Source organism: Styela clava, chromosome 3 (genome assembly GCF_964204865.1).
Source record: "Styela clava chromosome 3, kaStyClav1.hap1.2, whole genome shotgun sequence".
Lineage (NCBI taxonomy): Eukaryota > Metazoa > Chordata > Ascidiacea > Stolidobranchia > Styelidae > Styela > Styela clava.
The window spans coordinates 25,381,382-25,394,854 of record NC_135252.1 but is presented as its reverse complement, the minus strand read 5'-3'; the positions used below and the strand labels follow the sequence as shown (position 1 = coordinate 25,394,854).

At 37.9% G+C, this 13,473-nt stretch overlaps 1 protein-coding gene across 1 annotated transcript; it reads left to right on the top strand.

Annotated features, from left to right (window-relative positions):
* The first annotated feature begins 3,966 nt into the window (after positions 1–3,966).
* Positions 3,967–11,962, top strand: LOC120342219 (ferritin heavy chain-like). The gene is made up of 7 exons (XM_078111129.1): positions 3,967–4,117; positions 5,571–5,660; positions 6,369–6,515; positions 7,091–7,197; positions 8,681–8,765; positions 9,493–9,594; positions 10,469–11,962. Exons 1-7 carry the CDS (start codon positions 4,049–4,051, stop codon positions 10,619–10,621), a joined length of 753 nt encoding a protein of 250 aa, XP_077967255.1. The 5' UTR covers positions 3,967–4,048; the 3' UTR covers positions 10,622–11,962.
* Positions 11,963–13,473: the final 1,511 nt, after the last annotated feature.

The following is a 13,473-nucleotide window of genomic DNA, read 5'->3' as shown; positions in this document are numbered from 1 at the left end:
CCCTTTGATATATGAAGAAATAATATATTTTATGCTCCCTTTTCCCGCAAAGGAATACCGCTCAGATAATATAAGCTTTCTATAACAACATTCATTGATTATGCAGACGCAGTTGTAGTTTAAGGCAAATAAACGCAGTTTATCGGGGACGCCAGGTATTCTAGACGCCCAATTAAATAATCTTTAATTATTATATTAAACAATGCGCATTCAAAGGAGTCCGCGCTGTCAAATCCATTCAGCAAATAAGCATCACCTTATCGTTACCTAAATTGCATCACAAACAGAATGAACTCAAGTGACCTACAATTTATTCTAATTAGACTCGACGCAGGGATGCTGTGAGTCGCCAAATAACAATTTAATCCCTATGATAACTTCTTATCTGTCTGCGTTTGTAACTTGACATAAAATGAAAGTTCTAATTGCAAAGTTAGAAGGTATGAGCTAGCGGAATGTGGGTTTCCAAGAATCTTAAGGGTCTAAAAGGCGTTCCAATCTATGGAAAATTGCTATGCATGATACAGAAAAATGCTGGTATGATGCGACCTTGAAAGCCCAAATCAGTTAAATTGACATTGAAAGTATCCCTAAGTCAGGGATTCTAATAAATTATAAAATATTCAAGCGGTGACAACAATGCAAAAGCGGCGCACATGAAATATTAAATGTCATTAACGCAAAGAACCGACGTGAGCACATTGTTTCATCACAAATTATTTAGATAATGTGGTCACGTGGGTGGGTTGGTGATTTCGGCTGTCATGCATTTCTTTTGATTTACGTTGAACATTATTCTTGTTGACGCTAAGGCCGTCAGTCAAATTTGCAACTTGCGGACACTAGCCTATTAGATTGCATTAGATATTGCAGTACAATATGTGCTTAAAAATTTTATTGTTTAAAATGTTTATTTAAGCCTTAAATAAACATTGGTATTTGTGAGGTATACGAAGTTCTTGAAAAATTGTAAAAGGTATACCACGATAAAAAAAAAGGTTGAGGAACACTGTATTAGATAGTCAGTCGTGCGGGGGTCGTTTACGTGTACAACTCACGCATCGCATTGAACTCTGTTATACTGTTAAAATATTTTGTAGATACCACTACTTTTTTGACGGGCAAATAAACATACATACACACACACACACGTAAACACACATATACTCACATACATACACGCACACACACACGCGTGCGCGCACACATACATACACACAATAATAGTGTATATTTTAAAACTTTTCGTTGTCGTTATTGAATGTTAATAAAATCACATTTACTTTCGAATGCCGCGCAATTTGCATTACAAAAAGAAAAAGCAACGTCAGCTCAAAGTTTGAGACATCGTGACCAACGCTTCACTTCTATGCATATGCTTGTACAAACTTATGCATTTCTTTGACTGCGAATGAAGCATAGCGCAAGTCTACCCAATCTGCTCTTAAAATATATATCCAATACTTGCATAAAGCATTTTCGGTGAATCATTATTAACCAGAAAGTCGAGTTTATACATTTTTTTCATCTCATACATTCTCTCTGAAAAAGTCTCTGTACAAGACTTCGGATAATTATAGCACCTATTTATTTAAGTCTTGTGCAAAGCTCCGACTACTACTCATTTTCCACTCTATCATTTATCAAACTAACCTGAACTCAAATGTAGAGAGATCGAAAATAATATGTCATAAGCTTTGGTGTTACTATATTGAGTCGCATTTATACTGCCGATGCGCACAGATCACAAACTACATTAGAAACATGCATGTAGACCACACCGGGGCGTAGCCAAGGGGGGTAACCTCCCGTTTAAAAGTCAAAAATGTTTTTTTTTTGTATCTTACATAGCAATTTTCCGTAGCTTAAAACCCTTTTTAGGCCTTCATTTTCCGTTCTACTGCCTTCGGACCCGCTACCTGATACTGTCTAACTTGGAAATTAACAATTTCAGAACATCCCTTTTAAAAATTCCTGGATACGCCTCTGATACCACACGCTGCAACGGCTCTATTTTTATTTCATTTTCACAGCTGTCAGCTTTATTAAAACCTCGAACTTTTCTATCTTTGTTGAGCAGTCAGATTTCAACAATGTCAAAATGCAATAATTGCTTAACCATGCAGTACGCACGTCACTTGTTTACTTTCAAAGAACATTATTATGAACGAACAAAAAGGTTTATTATGAGTCATACATCAGCTGATTTTCGCAATAACATGTCAGTGTTCCCATTGACTAAAATGGAAAGTACTTTCTGAACCACAGTTAGGATTTTTTGTTTCCATTTCTCTCTTAACAATGCTTTATACAAGTAACGTGGATATCCATTGTGCTGCACTTTTTGGAATGACTGAAAGTTTCTTTACGTGACATTTCCAACCTAAGCTAACACACCAGAATGATTGTTACAGCACACAGAGCACAAAACGAATCGATGTTCAAATATCCAGGTATCCATATATGTCCACGAAAAAATACAAAATGTACGCAATTAAATGTCACGCAACCTATAGGTAAATCCTAATTATCGCCTCGTTAAAAAACACAACATTTTCTTTATCACAGCAGTTCCCAATTGACCTATTCCTACGCGTTTTTAATCTGTCCTAATTTTTTCTCTTAGTGAGCACTTCGCAAACAATCCTGCAAATGCACTTTGTACTTCGGTGGTTTTTATCGCGCCAGTGCGACTGATGATTATTATGCAACAAAGTGCAAACAATTCTTTCGCAAGCTATATTGTTCGTCACAAAAGCTTTCGTAGAGAGAGAAGTGAGTTCGTAAAAAGGCTTTAGATGATGTTTAAATTTTCTGTACTAGTCTGTTATTGCGAGAATAGGTCGAGACTGTGAGGTTTGGAGAAACACGCGCCTCAGGTTTTAAAATATCAAATCAATAGATATCCAGTTGGGGTTTCAACACAATCTGCAACGAAACCTGACTGGATATTTAAGTATTTAGTAATTTTCTTATTTTGAGCATTGGCGGGATTGTTTTTCGGAAAAAAAAATATCCAGAATTAATTACGTAAACAGATAAAGTTATGGCAATAAGCTATAACTTATCCTAACCTAAGTTAAGCAGAATCGGAGAACACAAATCAGAAAATTGGCAGCCATCTTTTCTGACTATTCTTTGTGATGTCATAGTTTATGCATGGGATGAAGTTAAGTTTTTGCATTGTAGACAAAGGCTGGTATTCGAGCGATACCCAAACCATGCTTTTCCACTTTCATTAACGACCTCTACCAGACAAACTTTCCTGAATCGAAAAGGCCGCTACATAACCGTGATATCTCTTTATCGTCTGCTTGCTCAAAGCCTTTTTCGCATCGTTTACTCGCAACGTCTTATCGAAAACAGTTTCATATCTGAGTCATCTCACAAATAATTTGTTATTTTCTTATATTGTCCCCGGGCAATGGCATTCAGACAACTTAAGAATGTGATTTCAGATAACAAGGAGACCACAATCGTACGGAATCAATTTCGGCTGGTATAGCTGAATGAGAAACTTCGGATTTTTACTCGCGATTCCTAAATTTGCAATGTTAGAATAGCAAGCATTGAGTCCACTTGCACTCTACTAAAGTGGTCATTTCGCAAAAATTAGGGGGAGGAAAGGGTCCAGATCTTTTGTGATGAATGCGGACAAGCCGGACATTTAATGCTCGCATCTGGTCAATGATCCTAGTTCTCTTGACACGCTGTTCGTAGGAACATGATAGAAATACTACGTCGTACAGATTGTAGTGTCAAGTTCAGCATCTTAAGTCGAACCGGAGATTCATAAATAATTCTTTATTGTAAAGAACGAAGGACAGAGATAGACTGTTACTCGTAGTGGCCAATGAAGGCTGAAGCAAGGAATATTCATTAGCAGTTGTAACCCGTATGAGGGCATAGCCGGGGGGAGGGATTCCCTTTACCTTTAGGAAATTCCTGTCTACGACCCGGAATCCATGCACTATCAATTTCTAATTTTTCTTTGTTCTAGAATAAATTTGTTGACTAAAATATTCTCAAACTCTCTGAAATCACCACAATGAAGAACGTGTTAGCCATCTTGTTGCTGTCAATGCTTGGGGTAGCCTTTGGAGGGGAATGCAAAGGGGTGAGTATAGTCCTTATCAATGTATTAAGTAAAATTTCCTCTCCTTCTGGGATAAATATAGAAATCTTTCCTAAGAAGTTTCCGAATAGATTAATCACCGTACAATATCAATATTTTTATTTTACATTGGTGCTAATAACTGGCGTAGTTTTGTGCACCAGAACTATGATATTACGCGTTGGGTGATCAAATGCTTCCATCCGTTATTAGGACGTATTCTATAACAAAAGATATAATTTTGCAATTTGTTAGCAAATTGATGATATTCAGTTTTTTTACATCAATAATTATCTCGGGACGTTATATAGACTAAATGATCAGAACCGTACATGTCTCACAATTTACGTAAATTTCAAATATTCGTGAAGATTGTAACTTTCTGAAACCAACCCTATTCCAATACGCACATACAAATATTAACAACTGCAAAATGCTATTAATTTTAATGATATTTTATTAAAGTGTGTTAATAATAAGTCAGCGATTTTACTGTTGAATAATCATTTTGCTGTGTCATGCTGTTTTGCCGATTTAGGTTGCAACAGATTTCCTTCTTTCCTAGTTCAAACCAGTGCATATGTTTCGGATTGAATCAGCGAATAACAGTTTTAGTCAAAGCTTTATTTTAATATCTGTCTAGGATGGTAAATGTTATTTGCCTGATTTCTTTGTCATTTTAGCTTTGATCTCATTTACGACTCCAAATAAATATGTTTTACAGTTCTTGTTTAATCCAGAGTTCGAAGTGCAAGTTATACCCAAACCTATTGACACAGAAATTCTGCTGTTATTGGGAAATAAAATATTGAAGTCCCAAAGCTAAATATTCCATTTAATTGAATATTATTTATCTTCATATTCATGACAGCTTGTGCTATAGTCAATTTCAAGTTGAACTTTTTCCGTTGTCACGCCCAATGTCTGATATCAAAATCGCAAATTTTCGCGAGAGCGAAACCGCTGCTAGACGCAATTTTTATTTGGATGACGTCATATCACACAAAAAAGAATCCCATAAAAATCACAGAAAATAAATACTGATCTTGCTGATCAAAAACAACAAAATAACGAAACAATCCATAGGCCCACTTCATGTCCAATAATATGTAAATTACAGTAACTCATATATCACAGGTATTCAAAGTAGTCCTAATACCTCCTTGCTGTTTCCACCGCTTTTTGCCCATTCTGATGGTCGTGGACTTTTAACCAAGCTTAACAAATTTGCATTCTCACAAACCAAGAACAGTTACCACCTAGTTGGCACCATGTCGTTCCGACAATTCTCGAGCGCCTGGAATTAGGGTCCCTCTCCACTAAAAAGATTGCAAACCACTGCTATGCTGGCACCAAGTGCGCTTCTATGTAAAAAAAAAAAATTTGGGAAGAAGTCCTTATCACACGGAGATTTTGGTTGACTTAATTAATATTACTAACAGCTCAATATTTCCAGGTTTTCAAATGTTACGATGATCGCGTGAACAAGTGGGTCAACAGTCAGATCGGGGTCGAACTCAGCGGACATTACACCTATTTATACCTGGTATGTTATATATAGAATATGCCAGAGGCATAGGCGTTGTCACCGGGGTTTGGGGGTCGACCTTAGAAAGATGTTTGCTCTCCTTAGAGAGATGTCGCTCCAAAATTGTGTGTACCAATATGAAGGTAAATAATTTTGTTCGCCTACTTTACATCAAGTTGTGCAGAGGGACTGAAACCTAGGGGGTACACACACTCCAGAAGTACCGAAGTTTATGGATGTCGTGTAGGTGTTGAACGAATTAATTAATGCAACAACGAAGGTCATTTACTTACTATTTTAAAGAATTTCATACATTTCGTGAGTAAATTTGAAGTGTTACAGAAAATATGCAACAACACATCTGCTTTATGTGGCATGAAATCCCGGAGATGCTAATTTAACTCTGTCCGGGTAAAATTCCACGCATCTGAAAACAAAATACCTGACCAACTAATTCAATACCCGACATGGACTGGTAACCGGACGAGAGACTGCAGTTCGCCATAAAAGGATTAAGTCGTCTTATCGACTTTCCTCTCCCCTGGGATAAATATGTAAATTCTATCCTAAAACCGAACGTACGACGATTCCAAGTTAGACGCTCGACTACCTAATTGTTTTTCCCCAGTATATGTGAAACTGTCGTATTTAGCCAATTTAATATTTATCGTAAAAATGATTTCTGTGTTTTAAATGTAGCTTGAACGACAAATCATTTCTTTTCAGGCCCAAATTTTCGAACATCATACCCGCCATTACCCAAAGGTCGCAAAATATCTTCGCGCCAAATCTGCTGAAGAACTCAGTCATGCAGAACGATTCATAGAATATCAAAATCAACGAGGTGGAACTGTCGACATGCCAACAGTCTCGGTAAGTAAATTACAACCAGAATACTAATTTTTGGTGCTCCCGAAGTATGTGCACCAAGATGGCGCACAACCTGAACATAGTATGTGTACCAAGTTAAGGTTATCAGGTTGTGTGCCATCTTGGTGCACATACTTCTAGAGCGCCTATTTTTTTTATTGTGATCAGCATGGTACGATGATATTTTAGGGGCGTACATGGTACGATGAATAGTAGGGGCGTACCCAGAGGGGTGCCGATCGTAACCCCCCTTTTTCGAAATCTGAAAAAAAGCATTTTAGACACTCAACACTCTTGAAACCCCACGTTTTCCCGCCATCGGCTGTTACGGTCTAGCTTGACAATACAAAAATTCCTGGCTACGGCCCGTCCACCATGGGTAGGCGTGGGTTGAACTCAAAATCTTCAGTCGGCGATACCGAAACTCTTTTGTTTTGCGCTTTACCCCGTTACGCAAGTTAAATAGCGGACTCTTCCGCAATTGTTTTCGCTTTAGTTGAAATATTTCAGTAAATTTATTTTCCTAAAACCCGTATAGAAATCCTTCCTAAGCTGACACGCAGGGTTATCTATTTCAGCGATACACCGAAGGTTCCTGCGCTGACGTCAAAGACATTAAGACGGCTTTCAAATGTGCAATGGAGCTTGAAGCTCACGTGACTCGTCAGCTGACTCAGTTACATAAGTGAGTATATATGAAATGACATGATTGGACAAGAAATGAACCTAGGGATCGTTTAATTGTTGTTTATCATTATGTTGTTAGTATGCTTTTCAGTACTCCTGTAGTATGCGAACCAAAAATGACGGACACCGGAACGTAGTATGTGTACTAGGTTAGTGTTAAGCCATAATTTTATTGCAATTTTCCTTATTTTAGTTCTAATACGAGTTCGGAAACTAGCCAACGTGACTCCCATAGTATTTGTACCTGAAATTATGGACTAACCCTCCCCTGGTACACATAATACGTTCCGGTGTCCGCCATCTTGGTTCACATACTACGGCAGTACCTTATGTTCCTTCCCTCTTCTTGTTATGAAAAAATCGCTTTTCTCATTCACTACTGGACCAATTGCTTTGAAATTTTCAGTGGTTAAACATTGTATTTTTCGCTAGAAGGCTATTACTTTTATTTATTTCAAATATTTCGGTGTCCTGTATAAGATTCGTTTTCTGTGTGCGATGATGTCAAAATTATTACTTTTATTGATTTCAAAAAGTTATGTGGGCTTTATGGGATTCATTTTTTGTGTGCGACTACGTCATCAAAAATTGCGCACCTTGTGGCGATTACGTTTGCGTTAATCGTGAAGTTTACGGAGGAAAGTTTGAATTTCATGTCCATAGTCGTCCTCTTGTAGTTATTAGTATATTCACGATGCGTCCCTGAGCCTTTAACTTGCCTTGTGAAATGGACTTTTGTATCATATACATATAATGACATGGCCAGGAAAACAAGAAAATGTTTAAAAAGCCAGAAACCCCAAATAACGTCTATAATGCATGCATAAATAATGGATGCCAATGACGTGAGTCTTTACTTATGAGTGAGGGCCCGTAACCTTGCTCGAAAAGCAATCTTTTTTACGTCTAGTTTTGCTCATAGATGAGTCAACTTTCGCTATGTGGGATTGCCGGTACCTTTGCTCAGAGATGAGTCCTTTTCACTTCTGAGTGAGTTTCCCTAACCTTGCTCAGAGATGAGTCTTTATTTTATCTGAGTGAGTGCCTGTAACTTGGCTCAGAGATGAGTCTCCTTTACTTCTGACTGAGTGCCCGTAATTTTGCTCGGAGATGAATCTCCTTTACTTCTGAGTGAACGCCGGTGTCTTTGTTCTGAGCAGCTGTTTTCGCTGAAGCGTGCACAAACGCATACACCATTGAAGTGTGTGACGTCATATTTATTCACAAATATTTGCTTTATTTCTTCATCTCATTATTGCAACATATTCAATGTTATATTATTCTGTGTGTCGTAACAACGATAAAAATCATAATGAAGACTTCACAATTTTCGCACCGAAAAAAGGAAATGAACTCACATATATTTATACTGAAATGCATGTAGCAGAAAAGCGTAATAAAGATTAAACAAATAAATATAATTTGGAAATGTGAATTGATTAAAAATAAAAAATATTATTAAATGTCATTTTCTTTTACAGCGATGCATCAGAAGTGAAAAAAGAATTTTCCAACCAGTGTTCTGGGGTTGATGACATTGATGATGATGACTTGCGACTGACACAGGTACGTGATTTCATTGTCATGCTAACTTGCGTTACAGGACTTCTGTAACGGCACTATAATGACGGTTTATTCGCAGTAGGTCATTCAAATGCTTAACGAGAATAAAGAGAATTGGCTCCTCACAGCCTATAACGGTAGTTCCCAACATGCTATGGCTCGTGGCTCACTTTCGGAGGCATTTTCATGGCCCCCTGTTTATCATTCCAGGGGTCTTTATAGTATTTTGATTGGTAGATTCCAAATCCAATTATGTTCTAACAATTCGTGCTCAAGTTTTGTCAACAGTCGGGCCCCGGGCCACAACGTGGCCCCCTAACTGACCTACTGTGGCCCTTTTCAACTCTTCCCATCAAGCTTTAATTTCTAATCCGACACTCTATGACTGATAAACATTTGACCAGTCAGTTAAGCCAAATGCGGCCCACAAGGAAATATCGTGCGGCCCGCGGAGAAGTGCCAAGTTTGAATGATGTGCAGCCCGCAAAACGCGTTTTCAATACTTTTTAACTTGTGCTAAGCGAACGACGCATGTAGGAAGGACAACAACCAAAATTTTTGTGCCGGCAACTATCGGTAAAGCCAATGGTAAATAAAGGTGCGGCCGCGGTTTCGCCCAGTTATCTCTATCTGGCAATTCTGTATTAAAAGTTGCACACCCCTGTTCTAAAGCCTCGTTGGAAGCCCTAGTACCGATTTATCACTCACGATATTTTACTTGTATTTTCAGCCTCTCCTCATTACCTGCACGGTCGGCGAGAACTCTGCAACCACCACAAGCACTATGAACGTCTGCACCTGTGATTCGATACAGTCAATACAATACGTTGAGGTAGGTTTGAGATTGTCTTGTGTTGCGTGTGCGCTTGTCGGGGTTTCTAAACAGAATTTGTTTAAACCTAAGACCTGCCAGACGGTTTAGTTGGGTTCAACAGCCAAACCAATTCAGCCTACATACACAGCCAAGGGAGAGTGTTCAAGGGGGTTCTGAAATTTTTATCTGTGAAATTAGACTGTAACATCTAGCGGGTCCGGCTATTTTTTTACATTTCGAAAGGGGGGGGGGGGCGACCCTCACTCTAGTTTGCGGCCTTTTCAACCATCAAGTCTATACTTCGAATAACAAATAACTAACTAACTAATCCCATACCCGTACATCGATTGGTAACCGCATGCCGTGGTTTGCCGTATGATTAAGCCTTCTGTCGACTTTCTTTTCCTCTGGGGATACATATAGAATATCTTTCCTGTGAATAACTTTACCATTTCATTATCCGACATTGAAACCGGGCGATCAGCAATGGATCAAAATATTATTAATATAGTTCTATTGATTCTCCTCACTTTGATATATGGAATACTCTCCTAACCCAACCATTCCCAATTCCGACATGGACTGGGCGATGAGCGATGAATCGCAATATTATTATTATACAGCTTTATCGACTTTTCCTACTTGAATAAATATAAAAATATTGGGTCTTCCTGAAGTATGCGCACCAAAATGGCGCACATCCTGAACCCATGTCATGTACCAGGTTAGGGTTCAGGTTGTACGACATCTTGGTGCGCATACTTCAGGAGTACCAAATATTGTTTTCTATCCTAACCCTTCTCATTAGACACAAACCGGACTATATGATTGATTCGTCTTACCGGCTTTCCTCTCATGTCAGATAAAAACTAAAAATTATCTTTTGTTTCAGCTTGCTGAAATGATTGCTCATGAGTTCCTCGGCCACCAAGTGGAAGACACCAAGGAGATCGCCAATCATTATCGCAATGTATTGAAATTGCAATCGGCAGATGGCGCTCCGGGTCTCGGTGACTTCATTTTCGACAAGCACCTTGAACTGTAATTTAGCTACATATCATTATATTACGTCATACCGATGACGTCATTGTGATTTTACCATTTAATTTTTGTGATAATTCTTTCTGTATATATTTTTTTCATTTGTTATAAGTGCTATTAGGCTCTACTAGGGCTACTCAATGGGAAGAGGGTACATTTAACTTGTATGGGCAACGGTTACATTTTGCAAACAAGAAATCCACACTTCTTCCTAATATAATAATTCACTACTTTAGTTTCATTTCAGTACATGACCAATGTTAATATTGCAACGTGCTCTGTTGCGTATTAGACAGGCTACCGAGCTCAGCGCCCCATATTTTCACGGAAAGATAAATTAGATATATTGTGGTTTGTATATTAGATATAGCTATTGTGCTTATTTTTACAAATTTGTCGAACGAGATTAGACACCAGACTTGAACCTGGCATAAAATTCGCTCAATTTGTCCAAAGCACGAAGCAAGTGTTCCCAGTCTAGATTTTAGTTATGCGCGGTGTGGCGATGTTTTTCGCGTATTTTGGTAATTGATCTCATCTTCCATATTAGGCATTCCTTTAGTTAGCTACTGTAATCGAGAAAGAAAAATACTGTTTGATCTCTCTAGTCATCCGTTATATGTTAGTGACGCACGATGAGCATTGCATCCGTTCTTGACTTTGAGTTGTAGTAATGCATGTTATAGTCAAACTGAGTGTTTTTCTTGTTCTTTTCGTCATTTCATTTTCTGCAGATTATGCAACAAGGTCGCTCATCGATCCTTTTGCCATTCGTCATATGGTATTGCCCCACGATAAGCATTTGGGCATCGGTTCTTGACTTCATTTGTAGTTATACTCTTTGTGTGTTTTTAGTAATTTTCTCTTCTCTGTCATATCTTTAATCTTAGCAGTTAGCTAACAAATGCAAAGTTTGTTTTTTATTATATCTGTAAAACATCTGTTTAATCTTTTTTGTAGAGCTTCATTCTGTTGTCAACCCATCACTAATTTTCTTAGATTTTGTTTAACTTAGTCCTGATTAGCATAAGCTATGTTTAGCAGAAAAGGCGGGCAATAACCTATCCCTATCTAAGAAAAATAGAATCAAAGAACGTTTATTGTGATGACCTATCTGCCTTCTCAGATTTTGTTTATCCTAGGTTAGGCTATGATTAGTTGAACGAGTAATGTAAGATAAATTTATGACCTAGCCAGCATGACCAACAAAACCAAAACAGAACCAAAGAAAAATTGTGGTGGGAAATTACAGAATAGTACCATGAATTTACTCCTATATTACGTACTCTCACCAGTGTTAACCAAATCATTCGAATATTGCAATAAAATCAAATAACAACATTGACTTGCTGGTTTCATGTATAATTTGGGGATGTCTTGTAAAAAATTTAAAACGTGTGGGAGGGGGAGTTCTACTTAAATTTGACATTTTGGCATTAGTGGCGCAGGCTTCGTACGAAGGATTTCAGTTTGGTAAGTTGAGAGAATTTATAATGTCTACCAAGGAGAGTCCCGTAATTATCGAGTATTTTGTGTAGGTCAGTGGCAACCAAACTGTGTGTCGCGGACCAACCAATATTTGTGCGACGCGAATTAAAAAGACCCCCAAAATTTACTTATTATTTGTCCGTGATTCCAAGCTGTCATTCGTGATATCATTTTTCCTATATGTATTTACACCAAGGTTCAAATCCATCCTTGCTCTTAACCGAACTGGTTATTCATATTTTTTTTTTTTTTCATAACGTTGTGGACCGCGCAACAATCATAACGCGACGCGAATTATTAAAACGTTTCCAAAATTTTATTAGTTGATAATTCTGACAATTTTTTATGTATTCGCACCAAGGCGTGGTTTGAAAATCAAAAGCTCCTAAATTCCAACAGGTGCTTGTCTAAAGCTTCGTTCAGAGCCCAAAGTTAAAATTGCTCATTAACATGCCTGAGGAGGGACGGTACAAAAAAAGGCTTTGTAAAAATACACGATCTTCTATGGATATAGTATAGCACATAGTATGTTCATGTGTCCGCCATCTTGGTTCACATACTTCGGGAGCACTCATTTTTGCATTAGTGTCGGGGGCTTAATGCAAAGATTTCAATTTGGTGAGTTGAAAGAATTCATAGCGTCTTTCAAAGAGACCCGTAATTATCAAGTATTTGGTTAGCTTAGTGGCAGCCAATTTGTTAGCTTGCCTAAAGCTCCACTCAGATCGAAGGTTTAAAAACGCTTTCGAAATGCCTAAAGATAAACTCAACCGAAGAGATCACGTGCTTCGTATAAATACTGGATCTTGTGAATCCCTCCTCATGTAAAAAAATAATAATAATGATAGTAAAACTCCGTCACCGTCACCTTAAATTTCCTTAATTTAAACGGTGACGTACATTTGAACCCATCATGTGTATATCCGCGGGTTCAATCTATATGCGGGTGCTAAAACCCATGGGTTAGGGTTAGTATGGGTTCAAATATCCGTGAAACAAAAAAAATTCATAGGTGCAATAGTATGCTGGTGCTATTGTCGTGGGTTCAAATGTAATGGAACCAATTAAAACATGACCAGGGCATTTGCAAAGCTCCAGACATCGCTCACAATACGAAACTCAGTAATTATACATTTAGGGTTAGGAAAGCAGATTGAACTGTAAATTCGAATTTTCAAATCATTTCTAAACCCAACTGGACAATTACTAATTTGTTATTTCAAAACGTGCGGGGATGTTTTTCTCAAATTTCACATTTTTGCATTGGTGGCGAGGGCTTTCTACAGATGATTCAAAATATTGTTTTCTTACGTTTAAAAGATTGCTTGTCTAACGCTGCCTTCAGAGAGAAAGTTTGAAACCGTCCCA

Coding starts and splice junctions, on each gene's coding strand:
- LOC120342219 (XM_078111129.1), top strand. CDS start 4,049: ATGAAGAACGTGTTAGCCATCTTGTTGCTGTCAATGCTTGGGGTAGCC. Junction 4,118..5,570: donor TTGGAGGGGAATGCAAAGGG/GTGAGTATAGTC, acceptor CAATATTTCCAG/GTTTTCAAATGTTACGATGA. Junction 9,595..10,468: donor AGTCAATACAATACGTTGAG/GTAGGTTTGAGA, acceptor CTTTTGTTTCAG/CTTGCTGAAATGATTGCTCA.